Source organism: Mustela nivalis (assembly GCF_964662115.1).
Source record: "Mustela nivalis genome assembly, chromosome: 1".
In the NCBI taxonomy this organism is placed as follows: domain Eukaryota; kingdom Metazoa; phylum Chordata; class Mammalia; order Carnivora; family Mustelidae; genus Mustela; species Mustela nivalis.
Genome location: NC_139020.1, coordinates 10708081 through 10731737, shown reverse-complemented (window position 1 = coordinate 10731737; position 23657 = coordinate 10708081). Strand labels below are relative to the sequence as shown.

Genomic DNA, 23657 nt, shown 5'->3' with positions numbered 1-23657 from the left:
AGTTAAAAAAGAAAAAGCAGATAGCATTTTTCATTTCCCACCTGAGCAAGTTTAGAGGTTTCATAATAGCCAGCTCTGTCGAGAGTGCAGGAAACTAGATGAAATACACGCTGTCAGCATGGTTGTATGAGTTGACTAAGCTATTTGAAAAGCAGTTTGGTAATACCCGTTCAGATTTAAAATTCTCATTCCCCTTCACCCAGAAATTCTGCTATTCTCCCTCCTCTAGACGGTTTTTCGGCACATGCACAAATACATGGGTAGACAAATGTTCACTGCAGTGTTGTTGGTAAAAGCAAAAAAGGAATAGGTCCATATAAGTAAGAGAGTGGTTTAGATAAATTATGATACAGCTAAGCAGGAAGATTTAAGATGTGAAAAAAAATTACATAATCTACATATACAGATAAGCTCGCCAGTAAATAAAACAACAAAAACAAAAGAATATGAACAGTATAATTGCATTTTGGTTAAATAAAAATCTGTGTGTGTGTATATATGTGAATGTTTCTGTGTGTGTGTGGTTCAATTCTTGAAATACAAGCCTGAAACTGTGAACATTGGCTACTGCTTGGCGGTAAAGAAGGGGCTTTCTGTTTAATTTTTTGTACTTTTATATTATTTTCATATTTACAAACATACTAACATTTGTAATTTTTAGAGGATGACGCTGCAGTGGGTAATTTGTAATTTTTAATGGAACACTGAAAATAAATCCAGCTTTGACAAGTATAATAGAGGAGGAGTACCCAGGTCGGGAATGGTGTTTGCTTTATCTCAGACGTCCCAAATATGTCATGAAGGATGAAATTACACAGCTAGACATAATTTACTGGTTTGCTGAGGGGACAGCAGCCGTGTCTTCTACTGCACAGTGCAGCATTATACCCCAGATGGCATCCAACTGTATTGTCTTCGTGAGGTTAAGGATCAGCACAAAATAAAAACATGGAAACTGACATGTGATAGTAACAATTTTTTTATTCCCTGAAGTTTGAGGTTAAGAAACATGATCATGAAAATACGTATTAGAACATTATTATCAATCTCTTGCTTGACTAATCAGTATTTAACTTATTTTTGTGGGCATAATCATCAGATTCTTTGATTTCTCAAACTATAAATTAGTTGACTATCCTGTTAGATTTCAGAAGTCTAACCTTTCCTTTTTTAATGTCGGCAATCTTGGAGGGAGGTTTTAAAAAATCTTAACTGTCAGTCCAGTTTTCTCCAAAAATATTTTTTTCCACAGTTGACTAAAAAACTAAAGTGGTATCTTGTCTGTCGTCCTGTTCTAAATATTGTTTATAATAGAAAGAAATATAAGATGATGTCTACCATTCATATGTTTAAAATCTTCATAGAAAAGTTGGGAAAAAGCCAGTATTTGATGAAGTTCTCAGTGAATGCTTGCTAGCTCTGCTAGGAAAGAGGAAAGGAATCAGAATGGACTGATGTGCTCAGGGAAGAACTTCCTAATGGAATCTTCCTAATTTGACCTTGAGTTTGACAGCTAGAACTTAGATACTGTGAACACTGATGGCCTGTCTTCTGATCCGGAGGTCCTGGTACTTGGAGGGCAAATAGATCAAATTTGACATCCGTGATGTATTGGAATAGCATTAGAAATTAGAAGAGGGGCTCTTGGCTGGCTCAGTTGGGAGAACATGCAACTCTCGATCTCAGGGTCATGAGTTCAAGCCCCATGTTGGGTGTAGAGCCTACTTTAAAAAAAAAAATTTAGAAGGCCTTTGCTCACTGCCCTTTTGTTGACCTTTGTCTTAAGGGCACAGGCTGATGATAACTCAGCAGGTCTGGGTGGTGTAGGGCTGAGGAGGACATTAGAACTGGTAAGGAAGCTTAGAAGTAAGCATTCCAGAGCTCACCGCCAGAGACTCTGGGAACTTTACTCTGTATACAGGATTCAGAATCTCCTCCAGGTGGTTCTGTTAGGCTGACTGTCACTTTTGGGAACCACCACTCTAATCTAATGCATTTTTCCTGTCAAGACTAATTCTCAGTCATTTCTGAAACATACCCTCTTAGAAATATCCCCAAAAAGGATACTTCTTTAGTGGTTGTCAGCCATCAACCAGTCGAGTTCATTCTGAAGATTATCTTTTAATTTGGTCTTATTTCTGTAACATTAAACTCACTGTTTTTCCTTGTTTTCTCTTGAGGGAGATTTTTAAAAATAATAGTATCTTTTCTTTCCTGCCTTCCTTCGACTTCCATAACCTTTACATCTGAGGTTGGCTTGTTTAGTAACAATTGGCCATTGTATCATCACTGTTTGGAGGGATGATTCCACTCCCGATTCCAGGAGTGGGCCAAATGCGGCCCCCTGCCTGTTTCATAATAAAGTTTTATTGGAACACAGCTGGACCCGCTCATTTGCATATTACCCTCAGCTGCTTTTGTGTTGCAAGGGCAGAGTTAAGTAGTTCCTACAGAAGAAAGATCTGATGACCTCTAAATTAGAGCTTCAGAAAACAATTTTAATATTCCTTTTTTTTTTTTTTTTTTTTTTTTTTCAATTTGACAAGAGATCACAAGTAGGCAGAGAGGCAGGCAGAGAGAGAGAGGAGCAGGCTCCCCACTGAGCAGAGAGCCTGTTGTGGGGCTCCATCCCAGGACCCTGGGATCATGACCTGAGCCAAAGACAGAGGCTTTAACTCACTGAGCCACCCAGGTACCCCCAATTTTAATACTCTAACCCGAAAGTTTTGGGAAGACTGTGTATTTCCAGGCTGGCAAATGCAGGAACCATTTGCTGCTCCCCGTGCTGCTCGGCACATCCCAGGCAGCCCCACCAGCTGCTCTGAGTCGGCACAGTTTACATCTCCTTGCTGTCCTTCTGTGTCCTGCTTGCGAAGGGAGAGGGACTTTCTCTTTCCCTACTTTGCAACAAGGTCAGAGATTTCAGAAATATGCTGCCTGATGAATCTGCAGCCACGAAGCATATAAACGTTGAGAAAAGAGACAGTAGTATTGGGCTTCAGCCATATGTACTTGAACCTCATAGCTGTGTGCATTTGACTGTTGAATCCAACCCCTGCTGCAAACAGTGGATATTAACATCTTGTAGAATAGATCGGTAACATTCAAGATATGTTCGCAGTTATCTGGGGTTGTGTTTCCCTTTTTGATGATGTTCCACTAGAATGACCCCAAATGCTTTGAGGTGTTACAGTGGGGCAGCTTAAGAGAAAGTGTATTAAGACCAGTCATGTTACTATTTCCGATCGCCCTGACTTAGAGCCCCCAGTAGATGTATCTACTTGATGTCCATTTAACTCCACATTACAACCAGCCCTGTTGCAAAATCTGTATGCCTAACTCTTGCTCTGTTCTAATCGTATGTACTGTTTTTCCACCATTGGGTTGGCATTTTGGGTTGAGTTTCCCAAATCCAGGAAGAAATACTAATCCTTTTCATATGAGAACCATTGTGCTTTTTCTGAGTAGTTAATTTAATGTTCAGAGTGAATTTTTCTTATATCCTCTGAATCTTAAAATTAAGTTATACATTAAAATTGATGGATTCCTTTAAAAACAAATTAGGCTAATTAAAACTATTGTTCTGTCAAAGTTGACCGGTGTATTTCCTTGGTTAAAAGGGAAAAACTGATCTCATCGTTACCCTGAAGGATGGGGGAACTCTTGTTGGCACAGATAAAAGGCTGATGTGGCACCATGTCTGCTTCCTAAGTATGCAGAACAGAACAGGGCTGGGTGTGATCAGCTACTTGGGGTATAAGCTAGACCTGCCCATGGGACTTCACATCCAATTCCTGATGTCGGTCCTAAAAGTCCTGTGAAGCAGATAAGACTTTTTGTGTCAAGGGAATGACAGTAACACACAGAATATAATTGAGTAAAGCAGCAGACCTTTGAGAAGGTCCTACTGCTTGGACAGATGAGTAGCAGTTCCAGACGGGCCATGATCCAGGATTGAACTCCAGCCCCTAAAGGGTTGCTGCTGGCAAAAAGGCAAACCGAGAGGGCCTGGGGTTCCAGGCAAGTTCCTAGAGCAGAGAGTGCCCCGTACAGAAAACCAGGGATGGTTCCCTACAGTGAAGGTAAAGACTAGGCTCTTAGAATGGGACCGAAGCCCAAAGGAGAGCTTCAGTACAGGCTGAGAGCGGGACAAAGGGAGAATTCTGGCTTTTAAAACTCTATCATTAAACACTTCTCACATGCCAAGCAGCATTTTCAATATTTCACAATTCTCATAGGCACCATAATGATACAGGTACTGCTATCTCCATGTGACAGATGAACTTGAGACACCAAGAGATAGTTGCCCATAGTCACCTGGTTAATAAATGGTAGAACCAGTGTTGAAATTGGGGTAATCTAACAGCAGAGCTCTTCTCTTAACCATTACCCTTCGCCGTCTGAGGCTAAGTCCCTGTGTCAGGCTCTCGTTCCTTCCTCACTCACTCCTGCCTGACAGCACCTTGGTCTTAGAACGAGAGGTGGAGGGGGTTGGGAGCTTGACTATTGTTGAACCTGCCCAGGAGTTGGGGGATTCCCCAGCACAATCTGGCCTCGAAACAGCTGTTTCCATTGCAGAGCTGTGGCGATGTTTTAAGTATGTCATAATATCACCAATAAATATAAATGAAGAAGGAAAGGCGTTTAGCCATTTGCTTTTCACATAAAATCCAAGTGGGGGAAAAAAAATGTCATCTCAAATCTTCATCTAGAGAAACAGTTGGGGCTGCCCTGAAAAAGAAACGTAGCACAAAACAGTGCGGGGGACTTGAATGAGAAGTGGCTAATGTGTTCACATCTGATGTAAGCGTTAGCAAGACTATCAGAACTGTAAAGCCAAAAATAGAACCTCCGAAGCAGTATTGCTCTTTATCTTGGGGAAATCCTTGGAACGTGCTCAGTTTTAAAAAATTGCTTTTACCCCAGACAGTAAGGGTTCCTTAAGGTGGAACAGAGTGCCAGCATCTCCTGCTCACTGGAAGTTTTATAGGTAAATTGTAGAGCTAAGTTGTAAGCTATGTAATTCGACTTTTTCTGGCCCATCCCAAGCATGTTTAAAATTCAAGTATGCTAATAAACGTTGCACCGACTCTGCACTGAATACAGGTGGTAGATGTTTGGTTTTGTAGTTTGGGGCTTTATTTTTTTTTATTTACTTATTTATTTTTCCTGTGTATTTGCATGAGTTAGAAGACTGGTATTTTTTCTGTTTTTCCAAAATCATTGTTAAGATCCTGCCTACTCATTTCTATGATTTCTCAAAAGCAACATTAATGTCTTTTGAAGTATCCAATGTTTTACCTCCTCGGACAGTATATAATAAGGGAGAAAAATAAGATAAGATCTTTGATAGACCTTTATTTGATACAGTAATGAAAACAGTTTTCTAACAGTGAGCCTAATTTTCCTCTAAAGTCATTCTCCTGTTGCTCATAAAATAGTGGGGGTAACTCATAAAGATAGGTAGAACCATCCTGGTGATTGGGAAGGATCCTTTTAGGTTAGAATTAAAATGCAAACATTAAAAGCACTTGATAAAATAACATCTGTCAGAGTTTTAAACAGCAGAATTCTGTATTCTCACGTGCACTTTTATGACATTAAACTTATATAAAAGAAAAACACAGGATCTTAATAAAATTGGCTGTTGCCATGAATAAACTCGTATTCAATAAATTAGATATATGATGAGGAAATTAAAGAGCTTTTAGGTGGGTTAACAGCATCTTTTCTTCCCGTGGAAGAAATCTAAGATCTCTAAGATGGTGTTTTCATCTTTCTCATCGTTGTACTCAACAGATACCACTTAGTTATTAAGAGATTTTTAGAGTACCGGTTAATGTTGATGGCACCCTTTGGCTTCAGCTTTAAATCATAAGCCCAAGTCAAATTATTTCTTAATAATTCCATGACCTGCCGGGTGATGAAGTCGGTCACATCACTTTCCAATTCAGGGTAACTAAGAATTTCAACTATGTGCCTGAGGGCTTGAGTCACTTTATCATAACTGCCATTGCTAGGAAAGTGGGGAGGGCATTTTAAAAAAAAGAAAGAAAAAGGCAGAAAGAAGGAGAACTTGCATCACAGCACATACTGTTTGTTCAGAGTTAATGTTTAGAGACTGTTTTCCCAGACATAGAGAGGATAAGAGGGTGAGGAGGCATCCGTGCGGTGTGTCCGTCCGCTGGGGTGGGAGGCTTGGGGCTTGGTCCCTGGTCCCGGGAGAGCGCCTGGTGTGTTCAGGGGCTGATTGAGCTTCAGGGCGGTTAAACTTTGTGACTTTTCCTGCAGGTGGATGAGAGCCAAACTGGAGAACCGGGCTGGCTTGGAGGAGAACTAAAAGGAAAGACAGGATGGTTCCCTGCAAACTATGCAGAGAAAATCCCAGAAAACGAGGTTCCCGCTCCAGTCAAACCCGGGCCTGACCCGACCTCCGCCCCCACCCCCGCGCTGGCCGTGCGCGAGCCCCCAGCTCCTGTGGCAGTGACCGCTCCGGAGCCCTCCACGACCCCCAACAACTGGGCTGACTTCAGCTCCACGTACGTGTAGGCTCGCTCAGTCTTCTTTCCATTGTTGTCACGGTTTGGGGCTCTACTTCTGCGCAGAGGAGCGGGCTTATTCCGTCACCCCGTTCCCCGATCCCTCTGCTCGTGGACTGGGTGTGATGCGGTCGGCGCCCCGCAGTGAGCCGTCCGGGCACACGCGACATCAGGCCGCTCGTCTCACCACGCTCGGAGCTGGTCTGCAGCTCTCCTTCGGGGGGAAGGAACGGAGAAATGCCATTTCCTAATCTGACACCCAGGGTGGTCAGCACAGAGTCATTTCCTGCCTGTAACCAGCTTTTTTTTTGCTGGTTAGAAACAGAAATTGAATTGTCACATGGTTTTAAACAGGATAGAAAGCTGTTTCCTCCAAAGCTTTGCTCTGTTCTCTGTCATCGGGCTGGTACACACGTGTCGGGCGGTGCCCTGGGTCATTGGGAAATGGCCTTAGAAACTGCGTGTAAGCAGAGGTTTGAAATGATGGAGGAAACTGCTGTCCACGCTTACATATAGAGGACCGTCATCTATGTGTGCAGTTGTCGAATAATATTTATTTTTTACTCTTTTTAAAAAATATTTTATTTATTGACAGGGAGATAGCACAAGTAGGCAGAGCAGCAGGGAGAAACAGCAGACTCATGAGCAGGGAGCCTGACGCAGGGCTCCATCCAAGGACCCTGAGATCATGACCCGAGCTGGAAGCAGACGCGTAACCAACTGAGCCACCCAGGCATCCTGTAAAAGTGTTTTAGACAAGCAGTCAAGCAGGATTGATTTGAGTAAGAAGTAGCTTACTTAATTTTTTTTTTTTCTAAGTCTAATCATCTTTGAAAAGAAACAGATGGAAGGCCAGGAGTCAAGACATAAAGCTAGAGAAAGATCAGACGGCTCAGACGGGAGAAAAGTGTGGTGACCACGGGCAGAGAAAGTGGAGGGAATGATGGAAGGAACAGCAAGTTTTTCATACTCTTATTCTCATACAAAAGGTTGCAGATGCTAAGAAAGGTCCTCCCTATCTAGCCTCTGCTGAAAAGTAGTCTGCCTTTTTAATTGTTATTTTTTTAAAGATTTTATTTATTTGACAGAGATCACAAGTAGGCAGAGAGGCAGGCAGAGAGAGAGAGAGAGGAGGAAGCAGGCTCCCTGCTGAGCAGAGAGCCCCATGTGGGGCTCAATCCCAGGACCCTAGGATCATGACCTGAGCTGAAGGCAGAGGCTTTAACCCACTGAGCCACCCAGGCGCCCCAAGTTCTGACCCTTTTTTAAAATGAAGACTAACATAGAAGACAAATACTTTGTTTTCTAAGATTTCATTTTGCTGTGGTCCAGTCATTGTGACTCTCTCCTGCGATACATGAGTGGTGTGTACTTCTCCTGCTATTATTATGGGTGTCTTATTTTCCAAACCCAGAATCAGGATCTGCAGTCTCACAAAGGAATTATTTTTTAGTTTTTAATAGAGACAGACAGACAGAAAGGGGCAGAGCTCCATCCCTAGCCCAGCTCCATAAGCAGGCTCCATCCCCAGCCCAGAGCCCAGCATGGGGCTCCATCCCATGGCTGTGAGACCATGACCTGAGCCGAAATCAAGAGTCGGACCCTTAACTGACTGAGCCATCCTGGCACCCCTCAACGGAATTATTTTGATTTTCCAATGTGTTTGTGTCTCAAAGACGTGAAGAGTAAATTGTGTTTGGATTTGCGCTCGCACAGATATATTTATTTAACATTATACAAATCACAATATTAAAGCCGTCCCTGAGATCCAGCATGCCTGGTAGCTATAAGGATCCCAGTTGTCATTACCCTGGTGGCCAGACATGTGACCTGGATTTTGCTGTGAGTTGGAGGGGACAGAGAGCATTAAGTGCCAGCTGCCAAGCTGGCCTGTTTTCACCGGTGCTGTCTAACTTCTTTTTTGCTGGCTGTACTGTTGTTTTTACAAATGACAAAGTGGCAGAATATTGTTCCCATTTTATCAACGAGGGACTGAAGATTCAGAGAGATGCTGTCATTTGCCTGAGGCTCATCACTAGGGCGTGAAGCTCGGACTTGAACCCCGAGTCGGAACCTCTTTCCACCCTGTCTTGTTTGTGAATTTAGAAAGCCCCATAAATGCAGTGGGTCTCTGTCTGCCGTGGGTGAGAACCGGGCGTGTAGGAAGAACTTGCTTCTCATGGTGGCCTATGTTTCCTTCCAGGTGGCCCACCAGCACGAACGAGAAGCCAGAGACAGACAACTGGGACGCGTGGGCCGCCCAGCCCTCACTCACTGTCCCAAGTGCCGGCCAGCTAAGGCAGAGATCAGCATTTACTCCAGCCACGGCCACTGGCTCGTCTCCGTCTCCTGTTTTGGGCCAGGTAAGGGCAGTCGGCGGAAGTGTGAAGTCCTGGCCTGCTGGACCCAGTACCAGCACATTCGGCCAGTGCATCTGGACAGTGTTATTTCTACGTATCCGGGTCAGGTGGCAGTGTGAATTTGGTTCATGTTTTCTCAATAGCGTTAAGGGAGTCTGGAGAGTTCCCAAGAGGGGTAATCTCCTGCACAGGTTGACAGGAAGGGGTGTTTGAACAGCATCTTGATTTTATTCGGTAGAGGAGCGGGCTGGCCTATCAGCCGGCGGATACTGTGAGGAGAGTAAGTAGGACAGTGGGTTTCAGGAAAAGCTTGGGCCAGTCGATCTGGGGAGACCAGTGAGTATATATCGGAAAAGATTGGTTGACTATAGGTGAGCGGGATAAAGTAGTTGTTCTGAATATTACTACTCCATATACTAAAGCAGCGGTTGACGTACTATAGTAAAGTTAAAGGAAGGGAATGTCTGCAGGTAATCAAACAGAGCAGATGCCCATCTGGCAGGCAGTTGGGAGTGGGGGACAGTGTCTGACCTGGAGCAGCTTCCTGGGGTGGGACAGGCAGAGGACTTGGGGCAGCAGCGACCATTAAGCAGGACGGAGTCCTTTGGCCTCTTGGAGCCAAAGGAAAGGAAAGCGGTCACGGATTGAGCCAAGGATTTGACCTCAGAGAAATGGGGGCACAAGAGAAAATGATTTCTAGTGGGAAGGAGAATCCGGGTTGTAGATGTGTTCAGTTTAAGGTGAACGTGGGGCACCACGCGGGCCCATCTGACAGGCAGTGGGAACGTGGATCAGCTCTGAGGCCATGGGTGAGATCTTCAGAAGGGGTGTGTGTGTGTGTTTGTGTGTCCTCCGACCTGGGAGAGGAAGAGGAGCTCCCACCCAGAGGGGTTCCTTCCCTTTGCTTCTGTCCCAGCTCTGCTGTTTGCAGAAAGGGGGTTGGTGACAGGGCAGAGAGCAGTCAGTGTGGCAAGAAGAGCGTACCTGTGACTTGGGAAGGGATAAGAGAAACCGATTGCGAAGGGCTGGGGAAGCAAAGAGCGAGTGGAGAGGTTTGTGACCCCGAAGTCACAGGAGCAGAGCAGAGGGAGGGCACCGGGGAGAAGGGGCCACCGAGTCAGGCACTGAGAACTTCATGGTGGAGGGTGGGAACCGTGTGCGGGGCGCAGAAAGACAGCATTCGTCTTCTGGGAGACGGAGGGTGAGGAGAGACTGGAGGAAGGTAAAGGAGAAAAAGTTCAGAGGGGACCGTGGGCCGCGCTTTCGGGAGCGGACCCTGAGGGCTGCAGAGTGTGCAGAATCAGCCAAGAGGAGTGAGGGACTCCGGGGCTGGATTTAACCCGAACGTGTGACCGGTCGTCCCTGCACTTTGTCTCTGCTCTCTGCAGCCACACTTGACAGCCTGGGGTTAGAAACAGCAGGGAAAAGAAAAGCTGCTACTGTGATCATTATTACTCCCAGCAAAGCTGTGGATAGATTCACTCCACTTCCTTAACCTTTTAGAGGAAGTGTTTCTGTTACAGTGTGGAAACCAAGGCCTAGGGAGAGGAAACAGTGGTGCAAAGTCACGAAATCAGTAAGTGACACACATGGGGTTCCAACCCTGAGGCCAGGCTGTGTCCGGCTGGCCCTGGGCTAGGTTATTTGTGTCCCTGCAGAAAGGTGGACAAGGCAGGCACAGGGATGGCATCTCCGGGGAAGGATTCATGAGGCGCCGGTGAGGACTCAGCCAGTCGGGAGTGGCGTGGCAGAGGGGCGGATGGAAGCTGCTGGAGGATTGGACAGCGCAAAACAGCCTCAAGCCAGCGGGCTGTGGCCACGGGAAGCTCCTGGGAACCCAAGGAGGGAAAATGGGAGGCAGAGACTCTGGGATTTGAAAGAGTGTGGAGCCGGGATGGAAGAGAGGAGGGACATTGCAGGTTTAAGAGGGTGAGGTCCCAGGAAGATGGGGGTGGAGCCGTGGGCCCCATGGCCGCTGGGGTGTTTGATCTGCATCAGTGCTCACCATCGAGCATCGCTAGGAAAATGACTTCTAAGGCAAGTACATGTTGGTTCTGAATGAGCTGTCTTTGGCCATTATCCTTTGTTTCTGTCCATTTTCACACATGATGGAAAGTTGACTTGTTTTTTAGTATTATCTTAAGATATTATAATGGTTTTATGTTACGGTTTTTAAAAAGATAATGAATGGCTCACCCTGCCTTTCCAGCCACATCTCCTTCTACACCCCTCCATGAAACTAGGCTCCACGCACCCCAAGATTGTGCTCCTCTTCCTGGACCCTTTGCAGTGCGCTGCCTCGAGGCCTTTGCCGGTGCTGTGCCCTCGGCCTGGAGTGCCCTTCTTCCGAAGCCCGAGCTCGCACAGTCTTCCTCGCCCTTCGAGGCCCGACTCCAGTGCCGCCTCCTCTGGGACATTGTCCCTGTTGCCCTCAGGCAGAATTCCTTCCTCTTTGCTCTGTGTCCCCGCAGTGAACAGTTGGAGCCTATTGGTGGTAGATTTCATTCTGCCAAGTGCTGTGGGTGATTGTGTGTATCTCTTTCTCCTGCATTAATTGTGAAGTCTTTGCTGAGAATATCATACTGTCCTTTTTTATGGTGCTTTGTGGTTAATAAAGTCTTTTAACCTAAATTATTTTGGGGAGCCAGAGATCGCATTTCATTCCTCTTTGTAAATCACGTTGGCATGTAGACGTTCACAGGGGATCATGAGGCATTTACGCCCCGTGTCTCTAAAAAGGAGCTAAAACGAGCACAGTCCAACATGGGGCATATTTTTCCGTGTCCACCTGAACTCAGTATCAGTCCCTTATCCTTTGAGATTCCATACCGTTTCTGCTCCCATATTGGTCTTCCACCAAATGTCCATATGCTTTTGGAAATGCGGGAGGGGTGCCCTGGGCCACTTGGGGGTTAAAGTGGAACCAGACAGAAGAGGCACAGGGCCAGGTGCCACAAAACATATTATGACCTCCTGGCTTGGTTAGAGGGGGTGTTCGAGATGGCCAGACAATGTAGGCTGGCAGGTTTTCACCTCTTGGTTTGAAAAGAAGTGATTCCCATGACACAGGGACGTATCCGGCCCCCATGCTACACTGAAGCAGGGCCCTTCGTGGCTGTGTATGCGCCCATGTGCGCTGGCTGGAAAGGGGCGTTGGTGCCAGGGCTGATGTCACCGGAGCTGGTAACTGATCGCAGAGTAACGAGAGGTCCTTTATGTGTTTCCACACAAGGGCGAGAAGGTGGAGGGACTACAGGCCCAAGCGCTGTATCCTTGGAGAGCCAAAAAAGACAACCACTTAAATTTTAACAAAAATGATGTCATCACCGTCCTGGAACAGCAAGACATGTGGTGGTTTGGAGAAGTTCAAGGTCAGAAGGGTTGGTTCCCCAAGTCTTACGTGAAACTCATTTCAGGGCCCATAAGGAAATCTACAAGGTATTTTTGTGTTTATCTGCTTCTGTTAGATGAAAACTATGTTAGGCATTAAAGTATTGCTTGCACTGGTTAAGCGTCACAGTTGGGGTTGCAGGATAATTTTGTCTTCCGGATCCTCTAACTACGGAAGTTAGGGGCTGTGCCTGCAGAAGGCAGCCTCCGACAAATAAGTGATCTTTTCTTTGCTTCAGTTGTGGAAGGCTGCATATCTTGTTTTTCAGTGACTTCTATAAGAGGGGATTCTACTCTGAGACCTGGAACATTCTTGTGGATTCGTTGCAGACTGCCTCTCTTCGTGTGTAGTACCACGTACTACACCAGATACACATGAAGACTTAGAGGCTCAAAACATTTGGGGAAATAACGGAAAAAACGAATTCTCTCTTTTGTTAGGAGCCTTAGAGCATGGCTCTTTTAACATAAAAGTAGTAGTTCAATTATTGTGATCACGTAGGTGCTCAAAACAAATTATGAGCGTCAAGGAGAGAAAAATGGCAAAAATTGTGGACAAGCACCTGTCCTCCATGCTTGCAAATAGAGCAGTACATTGGCTGCTCACCCCACATAGCAAGTACTGAGAAGCAAGAATGCGAGCTCAGAATCTGGTATCTGTTGCACATTCTGTGTTTTCACCGAGCGAAGCGGGCTTCTTTCCGCTGTAGGTGGGGCAGAGTTTTAAACATTAAGCAGCTTAAAAAAAAAAAAAAATCAGTGTCATTTGTATTCATTTCTTTGAAGATAAAAATTAAAGTACCTTCTTTTCCCACCTCTTCCAGCATGGATTCTGGTTCTTCAGAAAGTCCCGCTAGTCTGAAGAGAGTAGCATCGCCAGCAGCCAAGCCAGCTGTTTCTGGAGAAGGTGAGAACTCGAGTCAAATTATGCTCCTTAGGAGGGTCCTGGGGATCACGGAATATGAGCAGTGAACATTTGAAATGAGATGGGATTTCATTCTACAGTTGACTACATTGATTGACGTCCGATGTGTCCCACTCTGAGGTAAAATGAGAAGTTAGATCTTTCCCGAAGCAGAGTACTTCAAAACAGAGACTTTCAAAACAGAAACAGATACATTGACCATAAACGCTGAATCTTGTCATGATATTTGGTCACGAGCCCTTTGACCGTTAAAAGAGGCCCATCAGCGTCACTAGGGATCCATTTTGGGGAGCATCTCTGTGGCCGAATCGTGGCCATTGCTTCCCCTCGTAGAGCCAGTTCTCCTCTGATCTGTACATCAGCGTTTTGTTGTCAAACTGTAATGACACAGTCGAGTAAAGCTGTCCCGGCGACTTCTGCCGTCTCCCTGACCTCAAAGGAAACAGAGAAGCTTAGTTTTTCGGTTCCTGGTAAATAACCACATCAGGCCTAAAAATGTCATTTTGAGTATTTACGGCACAAATAATTAATGGCTTGATTTCCTGGGCTTTGTTTTCATGAAATAATTCTGAGGATCACCCGTGCCCATGCACGGTGTGGGGTTTAAAATGAACAAAACCCACATAATCCGGGCTCCAGTGGTAAAAATCTCCAGTCTTCTCTTCATTCGGTGTGGCCGTTCTCATCGAACTGAAGACCGCTGCCTGAAGCTGCCCGGCTTTCCACCAGATGTCGGGTCAGCGCTCCTCGCTGACAGAGGTCCACCCGGTTGTGTCCAAAGTTTTCGTGGCTTCCTCAGATAAATTCTCTGCAGATAGTGTGTTTGATTTAGTTTCTTCGCCATCATGAAGTTGTTGCATTCCTTGGAAAGCATGCGTTGTGAAAGAATTATGAAAACAGTTGTTTCCGGGGGGAAACAGCAAGGATTAAGGTGCAGTGGCCCTTCAGTCTCAACGGTAACACAGTTACTTTTCTAAAAGGATTCTGGAAGCAGAAATGTCTGTAGTTTATAAATACAGCCGTAGAGACCTCATCGCTGCCAAGCAAATCCAGCATTTTTTTGGATCTTTGCCGTTCCCACTGAAACGAACATTAGCAGAGTTCCGTTTATATGTGCTTCATCAGTCATCTGAATGAGTGTTTTATCCACTAATGTTAGCAGAACGAGGCACCAAAAAGCTTTTTAAACACACCGTGTGTGGTCAGTTTTATATAAAGCAAATTTTATGGTTCTGCCCAGATTCACTTTATTTTATCCAACGAAGCTTATACCCGGCTCTCTCCTGCCAGCCACATACTCGTGAGCCTGCCTTCGCCTCCTTATCTGGAAGGTGGGCATAGTGAACGCCCCTTCGGGTAGAGAGCTACTGCTGAGGATTAGGAGCTCCGCTGTGCCAGGCATTTAGGAGAGAGGTCCGTGAGTGTCCGCTGACGCTCTTGCCTTCTTACTTCGTTTCCGGGATTGTTGACGGCGAGCCACTCGGCACAGCGGGCCCTCTCGTCTAGGAACGGTTCCGATGAATGCTGATTGGTTTGGAAACACGTATGGAGGCCTTGTCCTTTGGCCTCGCAGAGGTCACAGGTGAACCACACACGTTTAAAGTCGGGTAACAGAGATTGTCATCCCGCTGACGTTGATTACACCCACCGCCAGGTGATTCAGCAATATTAGGAAACACTAGGAGGGAGATGGCTGGCCTTCCAGGGGGCCGTGGGAGAACCTGGCAGTTGACGTTCAGAGGAAAGCTGTCGACGTATATTAATGAGTCCCTTATTATACTGCATTAAAGGCAATCACATTTCAAGTCAACCATACACCAGATTGAATAGATCTGTAGGTTTGGGAATGGCCAGTGCCCTGTGGTAAATGTCTCCGCAGGGAGGTCAGAGGGAGGGCCACCGCGGGGCCTCCTCCCATGTCCCCGTTCTCACGGAGTCCCCACCCCGTCCTGCAAGATGCCTGTGTGCACGCTGGGGCGAGCAAAGCCACGGTCTTTCTAGTCTCCTTGGTATCGCAGGCTGCAGTCCTAGGTTCAGCCAGAGTTCAGGCCTCTGAAGTTCCTGAAGCATTTTGAAAGTAGCTTCAACATTTGGATCCGTTTTTGAGAAAGTGACTTTGCAGCGCAGGAATCACTGGGAGAAGCCTCCGTCTGCCAATCCACCGAGGACCCTGTCTGAGCTGGCCGCACTCGAGCTAAGGGTCACGTGACAGCAGCACAGAAGGAAGGGGTCAGAGGACGGAGAAACCGGGGAAAGGAAGATAGTAATGAAAGAAAAATGCCCTTATCAAGACCGCCAGACTTTGATTTCCGTGTGTGGGAAATCCGTTTTCCAGTTGTAGCTGGAGGTGAGCCTGAGCCGCGCGGAGGACTCAAGACTCAGAAGCTTCTGTTCTCCCTGCATACTTGGATGACCTTGGGTCTGCTGCGGGCTCCGCACTCCCCAGCAGTCACTGCCACCATGGCTTACTTACGCAGCAGCCTTGGAGGGCTCTCCCACGATGCAGAGCTGCCCACATTAGCGCTTGCATTAGGGGGCTTTGTGGTTTTTTGTGTTTGTTTTAGCTTTCATTAGTACCCCCTGCAGAGGCTCTTAAAATGAGCCAAAAGGATTCTTCCATACTAAATTTCTGCCCATTAATTAACATTAGGCTCTGAATTTAAGGGCTCCCTCTGAAGTTTTAGCCAGTAGCAGACATCATGCATCAGAAAAATGTACTTGCTGACTAGGTAAATGGTGATTTTTTTTTTTTTTAAACTACTTAAAAAAAAATACCCAAAAGCCTAGGATAAAATGGAGAAAAAGTAGAAGCAAGAAACCCAGGCTCATCTTTCTGTAAATCTTTCATCCCGCCCTAGTGTAGTGATATTCCAGAGAATACGATTTGCTTTCCGAGCCTTAGTAAAGTCAGCTCTTTGCGGTTAAAAAGAAAACGTTCCTCTGGAATGCACACCCTTCCCATGCAAGACCACAAAAAACATTAGTTCTCATCCTTCAAGAAGTGAATAATAAAATGTAAGAAAACGAGACTGCTTTTCAACTTGTTCAGAAAGGTTTGCTATTTTCTGGGATTGAGGAGACGTTACTTTTATCAGCCCCTGCTTCCTGTCTGTGCCCCTGAAAGACAAATGGATGCCCGTTTTTAACTAAATCGTGTGTATCCTTTGTTTTTGTGTTTTAACAGCTCCCCGCCATCCGTGTATATGGCACAAAAGGGCAGAAGTTTTCACTCGGGCACTTGAATAATGAACAGTGTGTCTTATTTAATTTACAGAAAGGTTATATTGTATCTAAAACTTCTCCACAATTGTGACTTGGTACCCTTCAAGTGGAAATTACGGTATCTGATGTGGGTAGAAGAGCCCGTGTGTCCGGGCGTCCAAGTCAGTGCTCAGCACGACTACTTGGTAAATGTAAACACCATTTACACTTAAAAGGAAATCATGACATTAAAGTATAGCTCACTCCTGGCACTCAGTATTGGTAGACGTGCAGTTGGCCTTTTTGGTTCCCGAGGCTGGGCCTTCACAGGAATTGTGCCTCTGTCTGCAGTGACTGAATGTTTATGTGCAGTTGGGGAATTCAGAGCCCAGGGTGTTCTGCAATTCTGTTTTATCTGTGACAAGCCTTTCTCTTGAATGGATCTTATCGAATCTCCTTATTCATAAACTTGCATTTGCAAAGCTGTCTGGCTTTTTCTGTAAACAATCAAGCTCTCTCCGTATCTCAATGTTTCTCCCCACCAGAATTTATTGCCATGTACACTTACGAGAGTTCTGAGCAAGGCGATTTAACCTTTCAGCAAGGGGATGTGATTTTGGTTACCAAGAAAGATGGTGACTGGTGGACAGGAACAGTGGGCGACAAGTCCGGAGTCTTCCCTTCTAACTATGTGAGGCTTAAGGACTCAGAGGTAAACCCACATTAACTGTTTCCTCTCCCTTTCTGTGCGGTGATTCTCTTTGTGGGAAGCCACTACATTTGTCGGTGGAACGCTTTGATGGGTTTGGCTAAGTTCCAGGAACTTGACAGCAAACACAGAGTGACCCGACATTGTTTGAACTTGTCATTTGGTGTGGCAGGGTAAGCCGTGGCTTCCCACAAGCAGAAGAACTCCCTGGGGCCGAGTGGAGGCTGGGCTGAGTCACTGGGTTCCTGTTCAGCATTGGTCTCTGTCCCCGCATGTGACTGATGGAGGATTTGGAGTGAATGTGTTTCATTAGGCCTTTGGGGTCACTGATCTGGGATTCCTGTAGAAGGGCACACAGCAGTATTTCCCCATGTGCTGATACGGGTCCCAGAACATGGGACACTAGAGAGTTTCTAAAATTTATATTTTTGCCTACACGTTAGAAAGACGTAAGGTTTAAGAGCTCGATAACACTTTGGGCTAGCCTTAGTACCTCAGGCCCACTGATCGGGGCCCTGAATTTTATTCTAAATGCTGTTATCCTTATAAATCAGAAGTGGCTCCCATTGTTGTGACACGGCTCTAAAAATCCAGTTGTGTACCAAGTGGTCTTGAGGTGGTGCAAGTTTAACGAAATGGTGGGGTGCCCCCCCGCTCCCGGAGTATTGGGAGCCTGTTCCTTAGTGGCACATTTCACGTTAGTGGAGAATTTCAGGGTAAATCAATGTAGTCATTTAACAGATCAATTGCACATAAATAAACCAACAAAAATTGGCTTTTTTTTTTCCTTTTTCTTTTTCTTTTTTTCCTAACACTGGCTTAGGTGTAAGCCAGAGGGACAGGGCTCCCCTCTCATCAGCATGCCAGTACGAGGGTGGACCTTGGGCTGGTCCCCAGGCCCTGGTACCTGCAGCTGCTTTGGGAGCCTGGAGCCGGGCCCCATGCTTCCCCTTTTCTTCTCGCCTTCCCTGTGGTGCCCAGGAGCAATTTCTATTTTGCTTAGGTTTTGTTTTTTCAGGGAGTGTCATTTTAGCTGCTTGGGGTTTTTTGTTTTTTTGGGTTTGTTTTGTTTTCCCTTGCTGTGGTCTCCAGAGCAGCTTACTAAGACACCCAAGGAGGGATTTGCATTGCTTACCCTGAGAGAATTTGGCAGAAGCCTGGTAGAAAGTGCTTCTCTCTGGTAGGACAGCGGGCGATTTGTCCTCGGCAGACCCAGAGAGGGGAGAATTGGGCTTCTCTCCAAGAATCCAGTCGGATCCAATAAATATCATACAGAAGATATTTCAGAAGTGCAGGGGAAAAACTAAAACTAAACTCAATTTCTACCACTAGGCATGAAGATTCTCAAAGTGACTACCTTTTGGAACAATTAAAAGACCAAAACCATTACTTACATTGTATTTTGATAAACTGTAGTTTTCTATTTAAAAAAAAAAAACAAAAAAACCTGAAATTAATAAGTTAAAAAAAAAACCCTGACATTTTTTAAAGGTAAGCTGAGTTATAAGATGCTTTTTAACCATGGTCTTAAAATTTAAGACACAGAAGAATCAATAAGTGTTAAAGATTTTGGACAGATACTTAGCTACGTTATTTCACAAGGAAGAAAAAAGTCTAAAAAGTCAGCTCTTTGATTCTCCTTGGATGCAGAGTTCAGTGTCTAAGGAAAATTTTCTGCTAAAACCAGACCCAGCCTCAGATACAAGAATTGCCCCTTCTAGGCATGGGAGAGGTTGTCCTGTCCTGGCTTCCCTGCTCTCTGGGAGAAAGGCCGGGACACAGACGCTGAGGCAGCTTTTTTCCCGCATTCCTGAGGGGGTTCAAGACAAAACCCGGCCCTCTGAGTGTGTCTTAGTTTCTGTGCTGGCTGTGGTGTCAAAAAGGGAGCACACTGGGGCGCCTGGCTGGCTGAGTCGGTCAAGTATGTGACTCTTGATCTCAGGGTCTTGAGTTTAAGCCCCACATTGGGCATAGAGCCCACTTAAAGAAAAGCGGGGACCGCACCGAAGCTGTTTGGACCCTGTTACTGGGTGTTGCCAAATACCTTGATCCTTTCATGGACTAAAGGAGGTGTATTCTAAGTCCGTACTGAGAAAGTTAACTGGTCCTTTGGAGTCTTGTTTCATTAGTATTCCTTCATTTTGATACACAGCCTCTAAAAATAGCAAGGGAGATTGGTATTAAATATTTCATTAATACAGAAATCGTAATCAGAGTAAAAATTGTAACTTTGACTTTCCCTGGTAAATGGTTATTAAATTTCAGTAACCAAAATAAAGGGACTGTGATAAGTTAGATAAATGGCATGTTTTTATTCTTGTAGTAACTGTCATTTACTTTATTAAGCTTTTTTTTTTTGTTTTGTCTTGATTGGAATACTTAATTTACTGCCAGACAGGGACTCAAGAATGAAAATCAATTCAGAATAAAGCCCTCAGTAATGACAGATTGCAGTCTGGCCCCTGTCCTGACTCGAGGTCCCTATTGGCTTATTAAGCTGGTTTAAAATTCCATGAGTATCCATAAAGGAATTCAACCCCAGAGCACTTTTGGAACAATTAATAGTTGCCAAAAAAACAAAACAAAACAAAGCAAAACAAAAACCTCTGGTCTGGTCTGCTTCTGTGGAATGTGCAGCCAGCACTGATAGAGGGATTTCAGGGTTTATACACTCTAAGATTTGGGTGGAAAGGACACGCAGGACGGTGGTTGCCTCTGGGGGTAAAGAGGTGAATGGGATGGGGAAGGCATGTTTGAATGGCCACGATGCTGTTTCCGTTATTTAAAAAGAAAAAAAAAAGCTCTAAAGCAAGTGTAGCAGACTATTAACATTTATGTAGTGAATATGGGTGTTGGGCTCATGGATGTCAGTCAGAGTCTGTGTAGTTCTTATGTGCGAAATGTTTAAGTCCCATCGGAACACAAGCAGGAGCCCAGTGTTCAGGACCTAGACCAGTAGGTCTGGCACCCCCTGTTGGAGTTGACCCCGGGGACAGCACGCACGTGGTCTACACACAGGCAGCACCTGAGCCCTCTGGGACCCTACAGTGCCGCATCCTTTGTTCACTTTTCTCCAAAGAGGGTAAAAGCTGTGTGTTTAAAGCACTTAATTTTGTCCCCTGTTTTCCTGATACCCATCTGATGGCATCTGATACAGTGCTGCTGTGTTTCCCCAGAATGAGCAGGGGGGCGCCGGGGGCTCAAGCGGGCTTGTGTTGTCACTGATCGTGTTTGAAGTTGCATGAACGAAACTCTGCAGTATGCAAATGAGACCTTTTGCTCTGTTTTAAGGGCTCTGGAACTGCTGGGAAAACAGGGAGTTTAGGAAAAAAACCTGGTAAGTTACAAACCCTGATGCTTATTTTTCAGTGTTTTGAATGTAATTGCTAGTTGCTCCCAATCTTGGTTCGGGAGGGCCGGAAGCCTGCAAGGGAAGACAATAGACTCTTTCGTAAGAGGGGTTGGAGTTTATTGTCTTCTCAGAATCCATTCACTACATGTACGTGGTTGGGAACTCTAGCTGTTGCTTCACATGTGGGGAGTGGGGACGTCGCTAGACAGAGTGTTCTCATGGGTCGCAAAGAAGCGAGTCAGGCAAGGTGGGGACAGGTTGTAACATGTGGAGCTCTAAGGTTCGTGCGCAGCCACCCGCGCCTCATCTCATGGGAGGTCCAGGAAGCTCACTTCCTCTCCTGACAGCACAGTTCAGTCCCAGGACAGAAACAGTGGCCAGGATTCAAAGAGCACAGTAGAGGTCCCGTTAATGTAGGAGCCGCGGGGTGGTTCTCCTCAGGTTCACACTGAAGGTACGAAATACAGACCTCCCTCCTAATTCAGTGCTGTAGGTAATTGAACCAAAATCACATGTTCTACAAATAGTACCATGAACTCGAGGGACAGGACGCAGATGTGAAATCATACGGTTTGCATGGCACGTCTTTTTGCTCTTGTGTCCGTAGGAGATGGTATATGGGGGCGTCCTTGGCAGGCTTCTGGGCAGGGGTGAGGGGGGGATAGTCTGGTGGTTCTGGGTCTGGTGCTTAGCTCCAGAAGGCCTTACCTGACAAGGAAAAGTGGGTTCTTGGGTTGTCACAGGATTTTAGTCAGACTCCAGAGGCTGGGACACTTGGGTCCCCATCTCGGTTTTAGCTGTGAGGATTTTACATTTTGAATTGTCATTCCAAAGGGTCCAGATGGGCTTAACTTTGTATTGAAACCAGCAAGCTGCTAAGGGACACAAAAGACAGAGAAGAAAGCTGGGGGCAGATTGCTGGCTGTGCATGCCAGGTTCTTTGAGGAGCAGGAAAGTCTGAGGCCAAATAGGACACTCACTTGGACTCTCTCCAGACCAGAAACTCTTGGAATCTAGAGCTAGTCCTTGGCGGGTGAGGGCGGGTGAGGGGAGAATTCTTACCCCCAGCACAGATTTCCCAGCAGAGGCTCTCAGCAGGGCCGAGGTGTGTGTGAGCTGGCCTCTTTCTTGCTGCCCCTGATTTCCCCTCCCCGAAGCATCTGGCAGGGCCGGGCCTGCCCCCGACAGCCCAGTGGCCGCCGGCTGATGGCAGAACGGGGTCAGAAGGGATTGCCTAGTGCATGTGCTTTCTGGAGCAGGAGGAGGTACCGTCAGAGGATAGGGGGGCCTTTTTACCTCTTGCTTGCTTGCTTTCCCTCATTCCTTCTTTCTTTCAAGATCTGTTGTGGTGGGGAGAGAGCGTGGAGGACCAGAACAGTTTGTTCCGTATTGCTTCTAGAAGCTCCGAAAGCAGTCACTGCGGGTATGCCAGAATTCAGTCAGAGAAGCATTTTGTTTTTTCGTACTCGACCTCCTGTGCCAGTAGAAATGTACTTTTCAGAGCCTGGTCTGTGGTGCTGCTGGAATTTTTCCCATGAGATTTTTAACATTTAGGGAAAGTACAGAACTGTTTACATTTTTTCCCCCCTGCTGAACTATTTTTGCATAAAATTCTCTTAACTCCCGATTCTTTTTTTTTTTTTTTTTTAACCTAAAATGAAAGAAAACGTGCATTGACATGATTCCCACCTGATATTCAAGGATCCCCCTCAGAATGGGAGCCACAGAGAAAATGGTCACGTGGGTGGGGTTGAGAGCCTAAAGCCACAACATCTAGATCAGCTAGCGCCAGGCCCCTGAAAGTTTCTGGAGAAAATAGAATTCATCTTTCTACTTACTTGGAGGGTGGGAGTCCCTTTATTCACTTCCCTAGCGGTGAGTGTGCTGGGTGCCAGCCCTGCAGTGTGGAGGGTGAGGAACCAGGTCCTATGGTGGGCCTCAGGGCCTTGGCAGCAAGGGTGGGGGGGCCCGGACAGAAGGGGTCAGAATTGGGCAAGAACGGGTTTCATAGAGAGAAGTTTGGTAAATGTGTTCTGAGGGAGGATGAGGAGGTCCTAGAGCAGAGACAAAAGACCAGCTGAGCGCGTGAGAGGAGCATCTGGACTATAGGCTGTGGAATGGGGGCCAAAGTGGCCCCCGTCATTGAGCAGAAAACCAGCCCAGGGCACTGGCCTTGAGCCCATGAACCTGGGAACTGGGGAGGTGGCTGTGTCTTCCTAGAATTTCTTCTCCTGACCCTGACACGGCGCCGCCATGTTTGATCTTGTTTTCCAGAAATCGCGCAGGTGATCGCCTGCTACACGGCCACCGGCCCTGAGCAGCTCACTCTGGCCCCTGGTCAGCTGATTCTGATCCGGAAAAAGAACCCAGGCGGTTGGTGGGAAGGAGAGCTGCAAGTTAGTGTCTTTTCCGTTTGTTGAAAATTCTGTCCACAATTGAGTGTGTAAGATGTCAAAGGGCGAGGGCGTCCTTGCAAAGGCCAGCGGAACCCCCGCCACCTGGTCCCGCGCTTGGATATGGGGAGGCGCCCTGTCATCAGAGTCCATGTGTTGGTTTTCTAAGCGTCAGGCACCCAGTCAGTAGCAGAATGGGGAGAACTAAGGATTCCCGGAAAGGTTTGTCCATATCGGCCTGCCTGCTGCATCCCCAGGGTGAGAAGTCATGGCCAGGGGCGCCTGTAGAGTCGTCCTCACGTGTTGTGGCCTTACAGAAGCCACATTCGCCAACCTTAAGTGTAAGGTGTGGCACGAGAGCTGCTTCTGTGTCACAACAGGCTTCGTTCCTGCATGGGTTGGGTGGGGGGTGTGCCTGTGTGTGTGTGTGTGTGTGTGTGTGTGTGTGTGTGTCGGTGTCTTCCGTCCGCCATTTTGTCGAGGCAGACCTTGGTCAAGGAGAAGATGGCTGTTGTGGTGCGCTGAAGAGGGAAGCCCCTCTCTGTGCACATGGGCAGCCAGTGACACAATGAAGTGCCGGGAATGGCCAGCACCATCTAGAGTATAGCCGGAGACTCGGCGAGTCGTGGGCAGTGCCCTGGTGGGCAGCCGTAACACCTGCCCAGTGGGGCTGACCACACTCACCCACTGGCCTTGGGAATCTGACCTGGGGGGGCGGCGGGCCTCCTGTGCTGGCGTCCCCCGAGATGCCCACAGACGCCCCCTTCCCGCCCCAGCCGTGCACTTGC

The 23657-nt window shown here is 46.6% G+C and overlaps 1 protein-coding gene across 14 annotated transcripts in view; it reads left to right on the top strand.

The window, feature by feature from the left end:
* Positions 1 to 23657, top strand: part of ITSN1 (intersectin 1) — a 223017-nt gene that overhangs the window by 143725 nt on the left and 55635 nt on the right. For 8 of the 14 annotated variants that reach the window (XM_082723503.1, XM_082723499.1, XM_082723505.1 and 5 more), the window contains 7 exons: positions 6292 to 6539; positions 8743 to 8902; positions 12132 to 12337; positions 13114 to 13196; positions 16961 to 17127; positions 20416 to 20461; positions 22751 to 22872. In XM_082723503.1, the coding sequence (XP_082579629.1) occupies positions 6292 to 6539; positions 8743 to 8902; positions 12132 to 12337; positions 13114 to 13196; positions 16961 to 17127; positions 20416 to 20461; positions 22751 to 22872 (1032 nt within the window). Of the gene's footprint in view, positions 1 to 6291; positions 6540 to 8742; positions 8903 to 11108; positions 11532 to 12131; positions 12338 to 13113; positions 13197 to 16960; positions 17128 to 20415; positions 20462 to 22750; positions 22873 to 23657 lie in introns of those variants that run through there. The other 6 variants (XR_014309746.1, XR_014309747.1, XM_082723504.1 and 3 more) reach the window with 3 other exon arrangements.